This window comes from Vipera berus (assembly GCF_964194415.1).
Source record: "Vipera berus genome assembly, chromosome: 2".
Classification (NCBI taxonomy): Eukaryota; Metazoa; Chordata; class Lepidosauria; order Squamata; family Viperidae; genus Vipera; species Vipera berus.
Genome location: NC_138203.1, coordinates 127649839 through 127672346, shown reverse-complemented (window position 1 = coordinate 127672346; position 22508 = coordinate 127649839). Strand labels below are relative to the sequence as shown.

Genomic DNA, 22508 nt, shown 5'->3' with positions numbered 1-22508 from the left:
TGTCGGCTGCTGGCAGATCAGTCGGCGGCTCAGGGCTCCAGAGAGGGTCACACATAGGACCAGCACAACAGTGTTCAAACTGCTAAGCTTGTAAGCCGCCCTGAGTCTTCGGAGAAGGGCGGGATATAAATGGAATTAAAATTAAAAAAATAAATAAACAGAGGAGCTTGCACGCTCTAACAGCTTTTCTTCAAGGAGACGGGGGACTGGCCATAGAAGAGTCTCCTCTGGACTCACAGACTGCATCCGATGAACAGGACAGGCAAATGGAGTTGAGAGACAACCCGAGAGACCTTGCTGCATGATTGGACTTTGGTTTGGGCGACCAGGACTGGCCAGCCAAAGGGACTCGAGCCAACCCGACTCCACTGAACCTCAGAGTTCTGGTCTACCTAGCCTGGCAGGCAAGCAGGTAGACTGGGAGACTCCGACAACCCTTAGATGTTCTGAACGGTCAAGAAGGCCACCTAAATATCTGCAAGACTATGTAAAGCCATTGAGGGTTTGAGCTATCTAGGGGGAAGGGGTGTAATGTATTGGCCATAACTGTTTTTTTTTACAGTAAGCTTTTTATTTTTATTTTTTCTCTACATACATATGTTCATTTTTCAATCAGCGTGTGATCTGGGTTCATAAAACGCTAATACATAATCAAGTCCTACTCTTTGGTTCTCTCCTCTAACCATTTGTAGAATAAATTCCAGCTTTGGTAATATTCTGTTTCTTCTTTGTCTTTCAGCCTCATTGTTAGTCTGACCATCTCAGCGCATTCCAGTATTTTTTTAATTACTTCTTCCTCTGATGGTATTCGTTCATTCTTCCAACATTGCGCATAGATTATTCTTGCTGCTGTTATAATATGTAGAACCAAATATAAAGTTTGCTTATTAATCTTTTCTGGTATTATACCTAATTAAAAAAATTCAGGATTAAATACTACATGTTCTCCTAATATTTTTTCTAACCAAGCATGTATTTTTTTCCAATAGGCCTTTACTTTGTCACATGTCCACCACATATGTTAGTACGTACCTGAATTATGTTTACATTTCCAACATTTATCTGACACATTTTTAAACATTTTTGCTAATCTTGCTGGTGGCAAGTGCCATCTATAAAACATTTTATATAAAAAAAATTTATACGCAGTTGACATTGTCAATTTATAATTTCTCTCCCATAGTTTTTGCCATTTTTCTAATTCTATATTATAACCAAAGTTTTTCACTCACCTTGTCATTGTCTCTTTAGTTTGTTCACTTTCCATCTTTAAAATTAACAAAAAATTATACATTTTCTTAATTAATTTCTCATCAGAAGTTAACAATATCTTATCAAATACAGTTTGCTCTTTATAAAATCCGTACAGTTTCACGTCTTTTTCATGTCTATTTTGTATTTGTAACAATGCCCACCATGACATGTTGATGCCCTGATTTTCCAGCTCTTGTTTCGATTTTAATGTCCCATTAGTATTCAAAATATTTTTATATGCCCAAGTTTTTTCAAAATCTAACAAATTTGGGTGTGAGAAAGCTTCCGTCATTGATAACCACCCTGGAATTTTTACATATATTTTAATTTTAATTTTTTCCCATACTGTTATCAAAACATTTCTAATACAGTGATTTTGAAAATACTTACCGTATTTTCCGGTGTATAAGACGACTGGGCGTATAAGACGACCCCCTACATTTCCTGTTAAATTATAGGGTTTGGGCTATACTCGCCGTATAAGACTACCCCTCTTCCAACGCACACCAAATAAAAATTAAAAAACATCAGATTTGATTTTAATATGGTAATTTTAATTCAAATGCTTATGACATGCAGGTGCTTAGTAGGAAAACTGTCACTTATAAACATAAGGCTGTTTGTCATCAAACATGTAAACATAAAACAGTGCAAGTGGATTAAACTATAATAATAATAATAATAATAATAATAATAATAATAATAATAATAATAATAATAATAAGAAGAAGAAGAAGAAGAAGAAGAAGAAGAAGAAGATAAGCTTTTTTGCTTATCCGTAAGATTCTTAACTATTATCTTAGTTTTTTCTTTATTTATTTTTAGTCCCGCTATTTCTCCATATTGTTCTATCTTCCCCCACAATTTTGGGATCATCTCCAAGGGTTCTTCCAAAATAAATACTAAATCATCAGCAAATGCTTGTAACTCATATGTTTCACCCTTTATCCCCAACCCTCTAATTTCTGTATCTTGTCTTATATTTTGATTTAAAACTTCCAAAGTGAAAATGAATAACAGAGGGTATAAAGGGCATCCTTGCCTTGTGCCTTTCCTTATATCAAAGCTCTCAGTACAATCCCCATTCACAATCACTTTGGCTGTTTGTTTGTTATATATTGTTTTTACCATGTTTATAAAATTCTGTCCAAAGTCCATTATTTGTAATTGATGAATCATAAATTGCCATGAAAGATTATCAAATGCCTTTTGAGCATCTAAGAATATTAATGCCATTTGTTTCCCTGGATGTAGCTCATAGTATTCTAATACATCTATTATCACTCTTAAGTTATTTTTAATTTGTCTCTTTGGTAAAAAGCCATTTTGATCTGGGTGTATAAATTCAACTAAATATTTTTTCAATCTCTCCACCATTATTGAAGTAAAAATTTTATAATCCACATTGAGCAATGAGATCGGTCTATAGTTCTTAATCTGGGTCAAATCCAAATCTTTTGGTATTAAAGAAAGATTTGCTTCAATCCATGTCATTGGCATTTTAGCTTCTAATAAAAGTCCATTACAAACGTCTTTCAATGGTTCGCTTAATATCTCTTGTAAGTTGTTATATAACTCTGCCGGAAGTCCATCTGGACCTGGTGTCTTCCCATTTTTTTGTCTCTTTATGGCCTCTGTTATTTCCATCATTGTAACCCCTCCATCTAACATATTTTTAAATGTCTCTGAAATCTTTGGAAGATTACTTTCTTCCAGATATTTTACAGTTTTCTCTCTTGAAGTCTCCTTATCATACAGTTCCTTATAGAATTCTTTAACTATCTTTTTATTTCTTCATTTTTATATTGTAAATAACCTTTCCCATCGAGTAAATTATGTATCATTTTTTTCCTGTTTTTTAAGTTTATAAGCTAACCATCTTCCTGGCTTGTTGGCATTTTCAAAAAAATTTTGTTTTGCTCTTTTTATCTGTTCTGACATTTTTTCTGAGTCTAACAGATTTAATTTATGTTTTATTATGTCCATTTCTCTTTTTAAAGTCTTTTTTTGTGGATATTTTTGCAGTTCTAATTCTAACTTTCCAAATTCTTCTTTTAATAATACATATTGCTGTTTTCTCTGTTTATTTTTCCTTGCCATATACATTATAGCTACACCTCTAAAGTATGCTTTAGCTGTATCCCATACATTTTGTGCTGTTGTATCTTCTTTTTTATTTTCTTTGAAGAAGAATTCCATTTCTTTTTTTTTTTGTTAACTCTATAAATTCTTTTTCTTTTAATATGGAATGATTTAAAGTCCATCTTGGCCCTTTTTGTATTCCTTTCCAGGTCATTTTCAAAGGATTATGATCTGCCCATATGCCTGTTTCTATTTCAATGTCCTGAACGTTCATTCTCACGTCAGCTGTCATCCAAATCATATCAATCCTTGACCAGGATTTTTGGCTATTTGAATAAAAAGTATATTGCAATTTTTGTGGATTAACTTCCCTCCAAACATCTTGAATTCCAATTTCCTCCACCATATCAAAAAATGTCTTAGGTAATCTTCCTCTTCCACTTTTCCCTGTTTTGTTACTTTTATAGTCAATTTTTCCATCTATTATTGCATTGAAATCTCCTAGTAGGCAAATATTTTGATACTCCATTTCTATTATTTTTCTATGTAAGTTTTTGTAAAATTTTTCTTGATTATTATTTGGTGTATAAATTGTCACTAATAATATTTGCTTTTGATGCAGATAAATTTCTACCATTAAAATTCTTCCTTCTTCATCTAAGTATACCATTTTAGAATCTATTGTCTCTTTAATGTATATAGCGACTCCTCTTTTTTTCTGTTGCGCTGATGCATAATAAAGTTCTCAATTTTTGAATATTCCAATAATTTACGATGTTGTTCTTTTATATGAGTTGCTTGAAAACAGATTATATCCAAATTCAAGTTCCTAAAAATCTTATTTCTTTTAATTGGGGAATTCAGTCCATTTATGTTTACTGAGAAGATTCCATTTTTTTCTCCATTTCCATTTATTTATATTTCGGTCTAGTAGATCTAGTAGTCCTTTGTTCTCTGGCAAATCCTTCATCCTCGCCCTTTTGGTCGTCTTCCTCTTTCTGTCCTTCTGTTTTGCAGTTGCTCCTTGGGTCCTCTCTTCTGTTTGTTTCTGCTCCTTACTCTTCCCTTGGCTTAGTTTCACTCCTTCATCTAAGATTAACCTGTTCCTCACTTCAAAATCTTCTGCTTTCCAAATTGAGTCCAGTCTATATCTTGTATTGTTCCACTTGCTTAATGTCTGATCACTTGCTTAATGTTTGACTAGATTCTGTGTTATGTAATGGTTGCTGAAAACCAGACTGGCTGTCTCCAAGCTGATAATGAGGCTTGGACAGGAAACTGTTACTTTAAACCCATTGGTTGTCACCTTAGTGGCTAACGGTATAAATAGCTGTGCAGCAGCTATTAGGGCTGCTTCTGTTCTGAGTTAATAAACTTGTTTGCTGTTTCAACACTTCATCTCGCTTAATGCTGAAAGAACTGGAGATATAACAACCTGTATGTTCACAAGAGATACATTCAAATTAATATAAAATTATTTAAGGGAAAGTTGGAAATTAGATGGAAATTGTCCAGGACTGTAGGATCTGGTGATGGCCTCTTGAGGAGGGCCATAACACTGTCTCCTTTAAGGCCAGTAGAATCAGCCCTTCCCTCTAGAAACTTAACATCGATCATGGACTTAATCTAAGTCATCTCCCAAGTGTCCTACTAAGCCAGGAGAGGCACAGTTTTAATAAAGAGGTGGCCAGGTTTACAGTCCAAAGAACATTTTCCTCTTCCTTATGAGTTAGAAACCCATATTTATCCCAGCTAACATCTCAAGATCTTGCTTCAGGCTTCTTGACAGGACCTGCCCAGTAATTTCCAAGCAAATTTCCTATGACATTTCTAAGAAGCAGCAACGAAAGAGGGCGAGCATATGTATTATATTTAAGTTCCTCAATTCAAGCTATAAAAATCCATCGCAAGCATAATCTCAGTGCAAAATGATTTCCATCAATGACTGCGAACAGCAAATGAAAGATCAAGAATATTTAACAGAAACCGGAACAAATATGCCAGCAAGAACAATTGGTAAATACTTATTATTGATTCAGCTTAATGGTAGGGGAAAGACTAAGAATTTGTTTAGCATAACAGATTTGCTCCCTTTTAGCTGTGTCTGCCTGGGTTAAGAGGAGATACGATGTCATATTTATCATAAAACTCAGTTAACACTAGCGTTAGAGAGGGCTTGCTTTAATTGAAACAGTTCCAGGATCATTTGGGGTGAACTAAATGTTAGAGTTAGCCTCCCACAATTCTGTAGAGTCTATCCTCAATTTATTTTTGGATGATTTTTCAGAATAGCAGGACATTCTGAAAAACTAGCTTCTCCTGTTTGGATCAAAGCATTCCTGGTTGTCTGCTTTCAGCTCACAGGGGTGTCTACTGTCAGTTGGGATGTGAGTGCACAGTCTTTTAATCTCAAAGTATCTTTCTGTCCCAGAGTAAGGAGCTCTGAAAAAGGGTGTTCTTCTCCTTCTTTTCTTTATAGGTTCATTAACTGTGAAGTTACATTATTTTTTTGTTGATAACTGCATTGAAGCTTTCAATAAACATAGCAATAGCTAATGCAAACTAAGCTAGGGGGGAAAAAAGTTCAAAAGGTACAGAAAAAGAAAAGAAAAGTAGAAGTAGAAAAGACAATGAAGGAGAATATTTGTAGCTCAGGGTTGAAATAAGAGGTCCTTGGTGCTCTCTGAGCTGGCTTGTTTTCTTGCAGACTGATGATGTTACCTAGTTTGGTAATGAAACGTCTGCAAGAAAGCAAGTTGGGAGAGCACCAGGGACCCCTCAGAAAAGACAATATTAAAGAAGCAGCTTCCAACCCTCATCACGCCATGGATAAGCTGTTATACTAACTTTCCACCCTCTTTCAAAGTTATGAATTAAACAAAAAAAACTCTTCTTCCCATAGCCTAACCTTTATCTATATGCAATCCAAAAATCATCTTTTCAATCCTAGTTCATCAAAAAGTCTTTTAGGAGTTACCAGAAATATTTTATCCCTTATCAAACAGTCCACCTTTATATTCTTTTTTTGCTCTGCACAATCTTAACCTTTAAATCATTCTTATGGCATCACAGGATCTGGTCTTTTATCACTTGTTGGCATTTAAAAAGAAATCTTCAAAGTTTTTACCAGGCTTCTTTGTAAATCCCATAAAGGGGCATCATCCAGGATTTCTTGTCGCAGCTGTTACACGTCCAGATCCTTTTCTTGATTTGTCTTTTGCATTCCCATTTTAGTAATCTCAATTTTGTTGTCCTCCATCAGGTAAAAGTTTCTTAAAGTTTTTCTCATCAACTTCTAAAGTTTCTCCATTGAAATGTGTGTCTGAGATATTAGCTATTAATATGTCAGCTCATATTTTTTAAAAAATCTCTTTATTTTTTTTTTATTTTAATTCCATTTATATCCCGCCCTTCTCCGAAGACTCAGGGCGGCTTACAAGCTTAGCAGTAGCCTTCATTCTATGTATATGCCTGCTTATTAGGGCTTTCGCCACCCCCCCAAGTGGCATTATTACAAAGTCAGCTTATTGCCCCCAACAATCTGGGTCCTCATTTTACCTACCTCGGAAGGATGGAAGGCTGAGTCAACCTTGAGCCTGGTGGGATGCGAACCTGCACTAATTGCAGGCAGCTGGTGTTACTTAAGGAGGCATTAGCCCACTGCTCCACCAAGGCTCTTTTCTTTAAGATAAGAAAAAGTTATAGCCAGCTTAGTTATTTGATCTCTTTTTTGCCTGGTCCTTTAGTTAGCTGTATTGTCCAGTTGCAGCCTTAATCAAGCCTCAGTTCCTAATATGGGTTTGGTTTCCTTTCAGTCATTTCCCATCGGTATATTATTTAATTATATACTTGTTTTTTTCAAATCTTACAGCGAAAATATAATCAATATTTCAAATCTCCCAATCCATTTAAAACATTCTTACATCAACATCCTCTTTTTCTCCCTTTTTCCAACTGCAAATTATTTTAAATTCTTTTTAATATTTTAAATTTAAAATTTCTTAAACCTGAAGAAGGTAAAACTCATCAGCTACCAGATTAAGCTCACTGCTTTGAAAGTCTCTAATATCCATAAAACCTTAACAAATAGTGAATTTAAATTTAAAGGATAAACAAATTATTCTCTCTATATTACATCATTCTATTCCTATAATTTCAATACTTTTTTATACAGGGAATAGGTGATTAAAATGTGGCATTCGTGATATTTTTGACATGTTCCCTCTTTATTTTATTAATTTGTAGAAAGGAGCATAAACCTGACTAATTTTGACTAATTTTGGGAGAGAAAAATTATGATTCTTACATATGCCCTGTATTTAAGATTAGTAACATAATTCTCCATGAGTCAAACTTTTCAGCCAGAAAATATTACTTTGGTGGCATCACTGCTCAGCATAGAGAGCTACGTCTGATCTTTAAAAAAAAGAAGCTCTGAATACATACTGATGTATTCTTTCATTATTTTGCCGGGTTATTTATGTTTCGCTACATGTATCTGCTGTCAACAAAAGTGCGTATAGTCAAGGCTATGGTCTTCCCAGTTGCAATGTATGGCTGTGAAAGTTGGACCATAAGAAAGACTGAGCGCCAAAGAATTGAGGCCTTTGAACTATGGTGCTGGAGAAGACTCCTGCGAATCCCTTGGACTGCAAGGCAATCAAACCGGTCAGTCCTAGAGGAGATCAACCTTGACTGCTCTTTAGAAGGCCAGATCCTGAAGTTGAAACTCAAATACTTTGGCCACCTAATGAGAAGGAAGAACTCACTAGAGAAGAGCCTAATGCTGGGAAAGATTGAGGGCAAGAGAAGAAAGGGACGACAGAGAATGAGGTGGCTGGATGGAGTCACTGAAGCAGTAGGTGTGAGCTTAAATGGACTCCAGAAGATGGTAGAGGACAGGAAGGCCTGGGAGAACATTGTCCATGGGGTCACGATGGGTCGGACATGACTTCGCAGCTAACAACAACAACATCTGCTATATACAAAATACATTATTGAGTCCTATTACTATGGAAAATGCAACAAGACTACATAGCCAGATGTGCACACATTCCTAACATTAGAAATTAGAAATATTACTAGAACACTACAGAGCACTGTCTATATCCAATGGTTTTTATTACATAAGGAGTTTTCAAAGCACAAATACTGCAAAGAATTTTCATACAAGATTTTAATTTGTTCTCTCTCCCTCTCTCTCCCTCTCTCACTTTTTCTTCTCTCTCTCAAGACAGATTTATCCCACAATGGAAATGGACATCTACTATAATTTATGTGCTTCTAGCCATTTCTTACCTGCTGATCATCATATTGTTCGGGCTTGTGGCATCCCAGGGTAAGTCAGCTATTTTGACTTCTGACATATTGTATGGGTTCAGGACACAATGTTGTAGAAAGTGGCTTTAAAATTTTCTCAAAATCTTAGTATTCTAGAAAAAGCAAGTTACTGAACCCACAAAACATACATTAATTTCCAGCTGACTTGGTACAATATAGCGCCATGTGCATCAGGAGACAAAATATAAGTATCAGTTTTATAGCTAATTGCCGTACTTTACAATCCAGCACTGTCTTTAAGATTAAGTTATAAATCACGGTTTGCTGAACAAGCAGAGAAAGTCATGCAGGTAAGTAAAATAATCAGGTTGATTTAGGTTTTTACAGTTTTGCTTTCATTTCTTCATTTTTTCCTCTCTCCAAATGGGGCAAAAAAAAGCCAGAATTAAGCCAAAATTCTATGTTCAGACAAGGGACTTATAAATCAATTGTTTTAGACATTTTATTTCTTGGCCAGAATAAAATGCAATGCAAAGAATTAGTCTGCAGATGGGTGAAAAAAGGGTGAAAAAAGAGAAAAAGTAAGAAAAAAGAAGTAACTTCCCTCTTCATCCCACCAGATTAAAATCAATTTTAGAAGTTTTATCACCCTCTCTAAATAAAGCATAATCTCTTTCGTTCCTGTGACTCATCCCTTAAGTAAAGAAATCAAAGTTCAAATGTCATGTCAATCAATCTTTGTCAGCAAAAGTCCAGGCAGAGTAACCAGATATAACTATTTTCTTCTTTTAATTCTGGGCAAACAAGCCAATCTTATAAACCTTCCCTGAGTTTGTAATTATTCTTTTATCCTTTCATAAAAAGGTCCCAGTGGAAGTTGCTCATCATCTGTGTTTCTAAGTAAAAATCCTTCAGAAGCATAATAGATTTCTTTTGTATTAATAAGTAAAATCTATGCTTTTGTTAGACACTTCTAAAGAAAGGTCTTTCCAAATTTTAGCAGAGATCTTTTGTAATTCCAAAAGGAAAAAAAATCTAAATCAGTTTCCTGATTTAATACCTGCTTGTGTCATTTAGGGAATAACTCATCCATCGGATCCATTTGAATTACATTTAATTATCCTTCAAATTAATTTAATAGATATCCATTGCAGCTCCTTCTTGTGTTACCACTTTATTAGACTGTGCTCCATCAGTTTTATCAAGCATTTGGTCCGTTCTGTCCAAAAGCTTGACTGAATGGTATTCAAAAATTTGCACTAAGAATTTCTGCTCCATTAGTGTCCAGCCCTCAAGGTGTCCTTACCATTAATCCTCCCCCCCCCCGCAAAAAAAATATCTCCATTTTCTCAAATGAGAAAATATCTTCCAAATCATTCTAAACTATAATTTAAAATCCCTCTGGTCCCTTAATCCATCGTTAACTTCCAAAAATCCTTGTACTAAGCATCCTTTTGCTGCATAGTCTAAAAAAAATATCATATGCACACCATTGCCTTTTAAGGAGGTGAAAACTCACCTAACGAATATAATACTTGCAAACTGAAGGGTCTTAATCTCTCCAATATGCAAAACATCTTTAAAAATCCCAAAAAGTGATTAAATATATGTAGGGATCAGTCAAGCTTAATGTCCATATGGGCTACTTTGCAAATATGCTTGATGTAATCCCAACTTCAGCCATTCCATTCATACGCCAATCATAAGAATGACCAGTGCTTTTTTAGTAAAAGAAAAAGGTGCCAGAACTCACATGTCATACAACCTGCCTTGCCTAACCTACAAGGTTCCATCCAAAAAAGGTGCCGGAACTCCATTCTGAGCGTTCTATGAGAAAAAAAGCCCTGAGAATGAGTTTCCATGGTTTATTTATGAGCCCAGAGTTGTAGATGATCTCAACAATCTCTCCTTTGTTTTGGAGAAATTAACACCAAGTCAGATTCAGCATCTGGTCACAATTCACCTCACAAAATCTGCTAGCCAGCAGAAGCCAGCAAGACATCAGCTCTCCATGTGCCCTGAAAAGGCATGTGTTTATCAAAGCACAAATATATTAATGAAGGAGAGAGAGAGAGAGAGAGACAGAGACAGAGACAGAGAGAGAGAGAGACAGAGACAGAGACAGAGACAGAGACAGAGACAGAGACAGAGAGAGACAGAGAGAGACAGAGAGACAGAGAGACGACAGAGAGAAATTGAAATGTGTGATGCAGAATTCTAAAGTTCTTACAAAGCTAACTCCAGGTCTAGATTTTTTTCAGAGTGCTTAAGATCCCTCTGAATATGGTATTTTTATTGCTTCTCAACTTGTGATATTATTGTGTACAATTCTATTCTTATAGGAAGGAGCAAGTGGCAGCAACATCTAGAAAACCGTAAGTCATCTTCAAGAAATGTACGAGCTCCAGGACCTAATTGTTGGGTGAGGGGGGTACTGATTGATCCCAAGAGAGCCCACAATGGAGCTCTTTCAGACAATAAATATCAATAGGCTGTATTTTCCATGCAGGATTATACTCTAGCACTTCAGTTTTAAGCAAGTAATTTCTTTGCATACCATGTGATCCCAGAAAACGTGGCAAACAGGGTAAGCCTTCTAAGCCTCTGTACAAAAATCCATTGAGGAAATATAGTTACCGCCTTGAAAATCAAATTCCACCATAAAATCTGCTTTTCACAGTAAGTTGTTGTTAGGTGTGGAAGGGATCTTGGAAGTCCTCTAATCCAACTGCTTGCCCAGGGCAATAATTTCTTTCCACTACAATTGTGGCTCAGATATCTCTAAGGCAATTGTGTTTCCCTCTTCTAAATTCTAACATGGCCTCTTCCTTTTTTCAATACACTAAAGAATTCACTGAGATTAAGTTTATTCCCATGAGTTTTTCCAGAGGGGAAAACTCAATCCACACACTGTGTTCCACTGTGCTTAGCTGTAGTACCCTCCCAGTTCCCAGCTGATCATATCCTTCTTAGTTTTCTGCTTTTCTACTGCAGAAAAACTACATGCTTCCAAAATTCCAGTGCAGGGTAGCAGACATCTAGACCAAAACTTCTGGCAACCAAAGCTGAAAAAGTTCTTTTATTTTATTTTATTTTATTTTATTCTTTGGCAGTGTACCCATGTGGAGACAAAAGCAGAGAATGGAAATATTTTGATGGTGCATGTTACTTGTTCTCCTTCACACAAGCTATTTGGCACACAGCAAAGAATAAGTGTGAAGAAAAGAATTCAGAATTGGTAGTCATTACCAATCAGTATGAACAGGTAAGAATCCTAGTATTTGTTTCGGAGAAGATACCCATAACTATTTGAGAAGGAACATTTCCCTACCCACTGTTTCTCTGTTACAAGTTACTGTCAAAAAAGGCAGTAACCCCTTGGTTTTTGAAAGACAATCTAGTGCCTTTTTTTCCTTCCTGATTTTTGAAAGACAATTTACTCTAGGGTAAAAAAGCAACTAGGAGTCGATTGACATTGAACACATTATGCAGGTAAAATATGCTTAGATATGTCCTCTGGTGCATTTTTGAACAAAGCAAGATGATCTGTGCAAAGTACTTCTCATTATTTTGGTACATCAGCATATTCATTAAAGCTGGATATATTTTTTTCTTTTTGGAGAGCAGATTGCAGGATCTAAATATTGCACTACTAAATTTTGCCATGTCACCAAAAAAGCAACATCAACCTGCATCATTTGGAAGGCTCATCGGCCCTTCTGTATAAAAAAAAAACTGTTCAAACAAAACGTTTCCCCTCAAAGATGTACACCTCTTGAAATTCTGCCCCTTGCAGTGATAGCATGAAACCACCACTTTGCCCACCATGATCCTGGTGTAACCACAAACAAAGAAATAATCTAACAAGTACAACCAATGATAAACAGCAATCATAATGATCAATTATTAAGTGGATGCTATAATATTAGGTTACAAGGGACGCGGTGGCTCAGTGGGTTAGGACGCTGAGCTTGTCGATCGGAAGGTCAGCAGTTTGGCGGGTTGAATCCCAAGTGCTGCGTAACAGAGTGAGCGCCTGTTACTTGTCCCAGCTTCTGCCAACCTAGCAGTTCGAAAGCACGTAAAAATGCAAGTAGAAAAATAGGGACCACTCCGGTGGGAAGGTAACAGCGTTCCGTGCGCCTTTGGTGTCTAGTCATGCCGGCCACATGACCACGGAGACGTCCTCGGACAAGCGCTGGCTCTTCGGCTTTGAAACGGAGATGAGCACCGGCCCCTAGAGTCAGAAACGACTAGCACGCATGTGCGGGGGAACCTTTACCTTTACCTATAATATTAGGTTATCCATGAAGAAATGTCACTGTGGATTCTAGTCAGGGGTATAGTCATGGGACATGACAAATCAGCTCATTATGATTTATTTCTATCACAAGAGAGGCCATACCTTTTATATGTTCCTATTGCCTATCTACACAAAGATTTACGCTCATGGCACACCATACTGATACAAAGCGGCATTGCAAGTCTAACAGAACTAAGAATCATCAAAAGCTAAGCTAGGTGACATGGGGATAATTTGAGACAAAATGAAAATGCCTGGTAATCTTAACTTTAAAAGAAGCATGAAATCATATAAGATAGAAGTGGGCCACCTTTTCCTCATTTAGAATTTGCCTTTTAGTCCCAAGGAAGAAATGAAGTATATCTACATGGGGCAGCTGTCTTCTCAAGAGAAAGCTATTTTGACCTGCTGCCTTGATCTAAACATGGGACAGAAAGTTCTCTCTGATATTGCAAACTACATTTCCCAAGATTCTTTGAGGAAGGCAGGGAAATGAGATCCAAAGCTCCTACAAAGTTGCAGTTTCAGTAGGGGTCTGCAGAGCTGAGCAATGCTTCCAGCGTATGTATGGAAAACCACACTAGACCTCGGTTTTAAGCTCAACTTCATAGCAGAGAAAACCACTAAGAATTCTAGGATGTGTGTTGTTACTTTTAATTCGCTGTGGGCCAATTTCCCCTTTGAAAGGAACTCTTGCTTTATCCCTGCATTCTGATCCTGCCTTTCATATTGTGTAAGAGAAAGGCTAACTTGAAAGCTTTGTGGCTGCCACTAGCTTAGAGAAACAAGCCAGGGTGAAACTGAATTTTCTGTTTCTCACTTCCCTATACAATCATATTGGCTTGGGAAGTAACAAGCAGTTTAATTTATTTATTTTCATGTATTTCAAAATTGTACAAGGTCACCCAGCTCTGTAAGGACTGGGTAGCATACAGTAAAAATAATCGCTCAAGACAATCCAAACAAACAAACTACGTAACTAAAAAGGCTTAAGATTTTCAAGGGGTGGGATGTTTTCTTTTTCTCTGAGTGATGTGAGGGTGAGATTTTCAGAAGGAGCAGCAAGTTCCTTGCTCATATTATTTCTGAGTTGATGGAAATAAAGACAATCACAGATTGCCTTCCACTGCTTTTGATGGCTTGTGGAGTAAAAAGAGAAGTGGTATAGAGATGTCCATTTAATGACAATACTGGCTCTGGTTTGCAATCCAGCATGCCTACAGAAGTAATCCTCAAGCTGTGATTCATGTAAAGGTGCAATGGGCAGCTAGCACAGTAGCAAGAATAGGAACATATTCCTCCAGATCTGACTGAACCACCACTCTCAACAAGCCAGCCAATGTGGCCCATGGTGAAGGATGCTGTGAACAACCTGCCTCCAGAGGTGGTGAATGCTCCAACACTGGAGGTTTTTAAGAAGAGACTGGACAGCCATTTGCCTGAAATGGTATAAGGTTTCCTGCCTGAGCAGGGAGGGGGTTGGACTAGATGACCTCCAAGGTCCCTTCCAACTTCATTATTATTATTATTATTATTATTATTATTATTATTATTATTATTATTATTATTATTATTATTATTATTAATTATATTCACAACATATGGACACCCACAAATTCCCACTTGTAAATGATACATTATGTAAAAAAATGTGACCGAACTCCATGGAAGAAATTATTGGTTGATGTAGATCCTTATATTTTGTTTCATAAGGCATACTAATATATTTCAGTGCACCATCTATAATTAAGGCTGCTATACTAGAATCTGGCAAACAGATGGGGAAGAAATGGAGGTAGTGACAGATTTTATTTTCCTGGGCTCCAAGATCACCACAGATGGGGACTGCAACCAAGAAATTAAAAGACGCTTGCTCCTGGGGAGGAAAGCCATGGCAAATCTAGACAGCACACTAAATAGCAGACATCACCCTGCCAACAAAAGTGTGCATAGTCAAGGCTATAGTCTTCCTAGTTGCAATGTTTGGCTGTGAAAGCTGGACCATAAGAAAGGCTGAGCACCAAAGAACTGAGGCCTTTGAACTATGGTGCTGGAGAAGACTCTGCGAGTCCCTTGGACTGCAAGGCGATCAAACTGGTCAGTCCTAGATGGAGATCAACCCTGACTGCTCTTTAGAAGGCCAGATCCTGAAGTTGAAAGTCAAATACTTTGGCTACCTAATGAGAAGGAAGGACTCACTGGAGAAGAGCCTAATGCTGGGAAAGGTTGAGGGCAAGAGAAGAAGGGGACGACAGAGAATGAGGTGGCTGGATGGAGTCACTGAAGCTGTAGGCGTGAGCTTAAATGGACTCCAGAAGATGGTAGAGGACAGGAAGGCCTGGAGGAACATTGTCCATGGGGTCACGATGGGTTGGACATGACTTCGCAACTAACAACAACAACAAAAACAATACTAGAATATTCCAGAGAAATGGCTCCTCCCTAAGAAAATAAAAAAGGAAAGGGGGGGATTCTTCCGTGTTCTTTTTACATAGCAAAGAAACATAGAACTGATGGTGGAAAAAGTCAAGAAAATTGTAGTTAGAAGATGATGTTTGTCACAGGACCTTATTAAATGCTACAAATGAGGCAAATCAATTTCATAATCAAAGCTTTAACAGTATGGTCTCTTACACATACAAATCAGAGTCATGGTCATTGAATTTAACCAAAACATATTTTTGGAATAAGCACTTTGGAAAGGCCTAGAAACATATGACTATAGTTAATTATTATGAATATAGGTATAAGAGTTCTTCCAGATCAATTCAACTTAATTATTTTGGCACACTGTTGTTGTTGCTGCTTCTGCTGTTATAACTTTGATTCCTTCTTACTTCTCCAATTTTTGGCACCCCAGAATTTCCTCCAGGCTGAAACCAGGGGTCAGGGCTTCTGGATTGGACTCAGTGATCACAATACTGAAGGGGAATGGAGATGGGTTGATAGCACAGACTACAGAACCAGCTTCAAGTAAGACAATTCTAAGCAGTGCAGTTTTCATATCCTACCATTGGTCAGGTGTCTTTAACAAATTTCCTGAATTTTCCATCCTGAAAATACATTAGGGAACCTCTGGGAAAAAATATAATCATCCTTTAAAACAATATATAGTTGATCTACTTGAAGTGACTTTTCAGTGAGATCTTCCAAATGAGGGCAACATCCAAGATGACCCTGTTGGTCACATGACTTCAAAACTGAATACTTGCAGTTATGAGTAATTTAAGCATTATAGCTACCTCAGCCAGTGCTCTTGGCTATCTTGTTTATTTCCTGAGACTGTATCAGAGCAGTGCTTGGCATAAGATAAAGGAGATCATGTACAGAATTGCCAGCATGCTACCAGTAAGCATTTAGTAGGCAATGGAGAGTAGTGAGGAAGAGCAAGTACTGATTGGCTGGAAGTTCTACATACATTCTAGACACTTGCAAGTATATAAATCTGCCCATGCTTATAAGATTCCTAATGTTTGAAAATAGCCAAAGCAGCTCCGATGCATTGGGCTTGGAAAGATGATGAGATGAAAAAGCTGGTCATTTAACAATGTCTTTAAACAGCAAATGTCTCTCTTATAAGATGGCCTCACTGGTGAAGAGGATTAGTTGACCCAGCTGATCACTAGAATCAACTGTAACTGCTGTCTCTCCTCCAAGTTTTCACTTATTCTTTCTAATTAGAGTAAGAACATAATGAAGTTTCTTCCACTTGCCCTCCTCTTTCAAGAAGATGTTCAGTTTGAGGTCAGAGCGAATGCAGATGCATAAGTAACAGTGAGGAAGAATTGCTGAGACTTTTTTAGGATAGAACGCAATAAGCACATTCTAAAAAGCAAACAAAACCTGGAATTCACCCTCTCATTCATCACTAATATCCTTGTTGCTCATTCATTGTACCTATTTTGTCAACCACCTTCCCTTTCACTGCTAGCTCACCTAAGATGAACAAACAGTGTTATCAAGACTCAGGTAGCTGGCAGTGGGCTTCTACTGATCCTTGGCTATTGACAAGAAGTCACTAATGTCAACCATTAGGGATATGCTTATTCATGAGTAAGAAATAGTATGAAGAAAGTTATGAAGAAAGCAAATGTGGTGGACAGTGGCCACCCCAAATGATTTTAATGAGATAATTTGCGTTTACTGTAATCCCCAAGAAGCAGCTAAGGATGGGATTACATGTGAAAAAGACTTTAGGTAATAGCCTCCAGATGTTGCTGAATTGTAATTCAGATGTTGCTGAATTATAATTCCTAATATACCTCAGTATTGATTATGATGGCTAGTACAGTTGGCATTTGTAAATCCAGAAGAGCGCTAATTCCATGTCCTTGCATGGATATGAAGAGTCAGGTGAGGAAACAGCCTTCTCTATAGATGAGAAGAGAATGACATAAGATGCAGGGCATGCTGCACAGATAGATATTGTGTTAATATTAAACCAGTCCCAATCTGGCATATACCCTTAGAAGGCCTACATATGCTTCCTGAAGTTTCATACTGGAAAACAGTGGGATATACATGAACATGACTGACCCAAAACCATCACTGGAAGAGTACAGACTTTCTGCGTTATACTTGGCAGGCAGAAGATGATATGGGTGGAGAGGAATGGCATCTCTTTCTGAATTTCTCTCAAACTAATTTGACTATCTTCCTTCTTTAGGAATTGGTTAGAAGGCGAACCCAATGACCACAGCAGTAATGAAGACTGTGGCGAGCTCGGTGAGGCTGGAAAATGGAATGATGTATCCTGTAATACGAAAAAATTTTATGTGTGCAAAAAACCCTTGCCTCCCTGGAGCGAAAAAAATTGAAGGAGAAGAAAATCACCTACTTTGGAATCCCAATTATTCTGGATTGCTGGAATGAAACTATATATTAACACCAAAAAAAAGCCAGCCCAATCAATACCCTCTTATTGGTAAAAAAAAAAGATCTTTAAATTGGTTGGCAAAAAAACAAAATTATTTTCCAGTTTGAAAAATATTTGTCAATGCATTTGTTTCAATTCTTAAGAAAGGCCTATTCTAGATCAAGAATTGAGTTGTTGGATTCCTATAGGTGCTTCCATCACCTACCATATCGTGAAAACACATGTATACGTGGTGCCTCCGCTATCAAATATATTACTCATGTTTTCTTGACTGCCAACTGTATGCTTCTCTTAGGCGTAGATATTTAACATCCCTTGTGGGCCACAGAGGAACAGAAACCATGTGTCATGAGATTTTTTTTAGCATTTTTACCCAGCTTGAAAATAGTTAACAAAAGGACAGGGAGCCAACCCTCCATAATAAAAACTGTTTCAACGAACAGCCCTGTTTGATTAATAGAATGCCCACCTCCAGGGGGACATGGTCAAGCTCTGAATAGAGAACTGCCTTGAATACAGAAGACGATACCCAAAGACTGATCTCCCCCCCCCCAAAAAAAATCTTCCATCTATTTGATATAAAAGTCTTGCTGCTGTTATTGTGTATAAAAGTAAAGTCCCAGTTTGTTTTTTCAATCTCTTTGTCCATCAAACCTAGAATAAAAACCTCTGGTTTTGATTGTACATTTATTTTAAGATTTCTCTGAATTCTGGTCCCAATATTTCTTAGCTTTCTTACATGCCCGCTTAAATTAGTTCAGTGTAAGTAGTCCTAGGAAATTTTATTTAGTTCTTTCATATTAAAACTCCTAAACACAAATCCTACCTGAGAACAGTTTACCTCCAAATAAACATAGCTAGGATTGCTTCCTTACTACAACAGATTACTGACCTGAATGTGATGAAGTATGCTCAGATTTTCATTAGATTGTGTCTAATGTTCCTACTTCAATAAAGTACAAACAATCCTTTGCATTAACAGTTTGATAACAGAACAACAGAGTTGGAAGGGACCTTGGAGGTCTTCTAGTCCAACCCCCTGCTCAGGCAGGAAACCTATATCAGTGTCAAACTGCCAGCCTGCGGGCCGGATACGTCATGATGAAACCATGCCTACCCCATTGCTGGCAATGGAAAAAAGTCGTCTGGAAATCATACTGGACTTGTATAGCTATTTTCCAATGGAAAATATTGAGCCCTGAGGGACTTACTATAAGCATTTCTTTATTTAATGAGATGAACTGTTGTAACTGATATTCTTCACACTAAAAATTTGCATTTGGCATCCACTTTCAACATATGGTGGTGGTTTTTAAATTGTCTGACCCAATTACCCTTTTCCCAGTCTTGTATAATTTCATTATCCTCACAAAACAACAAGAATATGTTGTTTTACACAAACATCTTAACAGCAGTCACAAACAAGCAACTACATATTGCTCCATTACCTCTAGGATATGCCCAATTAAACCCTTTGGGGAGAATTATTTCCTGTTTAAGAATCACTAACATAGGAATAAAGAACTTTTATTAATTAGAGGTATTTTTCCTGGAAGATAAACCTTTTGTTGTTGTTGTTTTCTACTACAACCCCCCCCCACACACACACACAGAGCTCCATGTATCTCAGTTACCTGAAATAGTAATATTAAAAAAAAGATAAATGAATTTAGGAAATACCATCAGGTTTATGGTGGATAATATATCTAACAGTGCCCTAAAATTATTCAAAATCCTCAGCCAAGAATTAGAAAACAAGGCAGCAGAAATAAGTATAGGGTCAAGAAGTTTTATCTAGCATTTGAATAAGTCTTCTTTCGTTTTCTTTTTTCTTTTTTTATTTTGTCTTCTATATATATTTAATAATGCTAAGTTTTGTTTGATCCTATATAAGTTAGAGAGTGATGGATTTTAGAATTTATAGTTGTTAGTATATGGTTGTTTATGATTGCCTTTTTATATATATATACCTTGTATTTAGCTCTGGGAAGTCCGGGGGGGGGAGGGGGGTTAGGGGGAGGTGGGGGGGGAGGAGGGAGGGGGGAGGGGGGGGAAGGGGGGAGGTAGGGAGGGGAGGTAGGGAGGGGGAAGGGGGTTTTTTAAAGGAAAACTGTATTTTTAAAACTTTTCAATAAAAAAAAAAAAAAAAAAGAAAACAAGGCAGCAGAGTTTAACACTGTTTCTCCTGTGAGTTTCACCCCTTGGTGATAGACACATTTCATCTCTTAGGCCTTTGTGAGCTTGGCTGTTTTCTTGCAGGCATTTCATTGCCACACTAGACAACATGATCAGTGCACTTCATCAGCTCTCTTACCTTCAGAGAGCACCATCAAACTTTCTTGCACACCTGCAGTACTTCTGGGTGTGTTAGTATTTAAATATACATAGTTGAAAGAAAACAAACTTTCTTTGACTTGTTTAGAAATACAGAGAGACACAGCAACCTTTATCTGAGAAAAGATACTTAGCATCCATGTTATCTTTACTTTTGCTTTCCCTCTAAATCAATGTTTTTCAAATGTGGCAGCTTTAAGATGTTTAAGCTTCAACTCCCAGAATTCCCTAGCCAGCATGCTGATCAGGGGATTCTGGGAGCTGAAGATTATAAATCTTAAAAGTTGCCAAGTTTGAAAAATTCTGCTGTAAATCTTGGATTAACAGATGCCCAGAGGAATCAATCGCTCTAGACTAAAACAGATGGATGATTGAATTTCAGCTCAAACATGTGAGAAAACATTGCCTTCCCAGTTTGCAAAAGCCCAGAAGTCTAGGAACTGGGTGCTTTCAACATCCAGTTTTAGATTATAAAACTCTCAGGGCTGCTTTCCAGAATTTCAAAAAAAAAAATAGTCATTCTGAGTCTAAACAATATTAGAAAATGTCCCAGAGGTGCTTTCTTTCAAAAGGCAACTGGACTTTCTTGTTTTGCTAGAAGACGTTTCGCTTCTCATCCAAGAAGCTAGAACCGAAGAAGCTTCTTGGATGAGAAGCGAAACGTCTTCTAGCAAAACAAGAAAGTCCAGTTGCCTTTCGAAAGAAAGCACCTTTGGGACAAACGTGACCTGTACAACTTAGCATCTCCATAGACAATATCAGAAAATGTTAGTCCTATTTTTATTTTTATTTTGTAATACCCAGAAAATGCCTGGGTAAGCATGAAGCCTTCTACCAGTTGAAATAAATACAGATCAAGCTGCTTTTCCAAGGAAGCGTGAAAGGTTAAGTCAAAAGTGCTTAGGTTTCACAAAATGTGTTGCTGCTTAGATCTATATGGATGCAGTGACAGGAAAGGGAGTGAAACCCCGATGTTCCCGCATAGGGTTTAGTAAGAAGAACAATGCATTCTCGGTACTAGCAGAGACAAATTGTAGCCTATGCCTTATTCCTGTTTTGAGGGCTGCTTAAATATTTCCCTCCTCTCTGAAATCAAGTGCACACAGTGCTGAAACCCGGAGCAAATGAAGCCTATCAATCAACTTCTTTTCCACCAGAATCGTTGACAGTATTTCAGGGTACAAAGAGTAATAACGTGGCCCCATGTCTCAGAAGCCACATAATTGCGTTTGCTGCACTGATTTCAGGGAGATCTCTGAATCCCAAACTAGATTTCGGAGACATCCAGATGGAAGCAGTTCCCCCTGAAGCAGGCTGAATGGGAGGCTAATCAGCCTCAAAGCTTTATTTTGTGATTCAGAGGGTTATGGAATTGAAGAGAGTGTCTGCAAAAACTAAATCTCAACCCCTTCCCAGCTTGTACCAGACAAACACTAGAAATGTGAAAAGAAGTGACAGAGTAGAAATTGTGACAGGCTGCTTATATACAGGTAGCCTTCAAGTTACATCCATGTATTTAGTAACTCTTTGAAGTTACAATGACAGTGAAAAAAGTAAATTATGATTGGTCCTTGCACTCACAACCACTGCAGCATCCCCGCTGGCACATGATCAAAATTTGGGTGCTTGGCAACTGGTATATATTATAAGGGTTGTAGCATCCCGGAGTTATTCAATTGCTATTTGTGAGCTTCCCAGCTGGCTTCCAAAAAGCAAGTTCAATGGGGAAAGCCAGATTCACTTAACAATGGCACAATTCACTTAACAACTGGAGTAATTCATTAACAACTCTAAACTGTCTTGAGTTGCCTTGAACCACCACGGGATGGGAGCATATAAATATGATGATGATGATGATGATGATAATGATGATGAAGATGATGATCACAATCACAATCATATCTGCCTATCCCATATCCTTGGGAAGGACTTAGGTGGATAAAAATGCCAAATCCAGTCTGAACATCTGGCTGACTACGTGACGAACCATAATAATAGTAATGAGGAGCCCTGGTGACGCAGTATTTAGAATACAGTATTGCAGACTAACTCTGCCTACAGTCTAATGTTCGATCCCGTTGGGCTTGAGGTAAAATGACGCAAATTGTTGGGGGCAATATGCTGACATTGTAAACTGCTCAGAAAGTACTGTAAAGCAGTAAAGAGCGGTATGTAAGTCTAATTGTCCCAGTGGGCCCACAATAAAAAAAAATGACAATAAAGATTATCTAGCTATCTAATTGTTCTTGTTATTGCTGTAATAATAATATGATCAATATAATAATAATAATAACTATTGCAAAAAGGCTATAAAAATCAGGTGCAGCTCTCTTAACAAGTGTTTTGCTCAGCAACGTAAATTCTGGTCTTAATTTGAGG

The 22508-nt window shown here is 37.3% G+C and overlaps 1 protein-coding gene across 1 annotated transcript; it reads left to right on the top strand.

Moving 5' to 3' along the window:
• Nucleotides 1-5256: 5256 nt before the first annotated feature.
• LOC308661370 (hepatic lectin-like) lies at nt 5257-18030 on the top strand. Its single transcript, XM_081316291.1, has 6 exons — nt 5257-5352; nt 8570-8674; nt 10959-10991; nt 11730-11881; nt 15780-15892; nt 17586-18030. The coding sequence occupies exons 1-6, from the start codon at nt 5265-5267 to the stop codon at nt 17734-17736; spliced, it is 642 nt and encodes a 213-aa protein (XP_081172417.1). The 5' UTR covers nt 5257-5264; the 3' UTR covers nt 17737-18030.
• The last annotated feature ends 4478 nt before the right edge of the window (nt 18031-22508 follow it).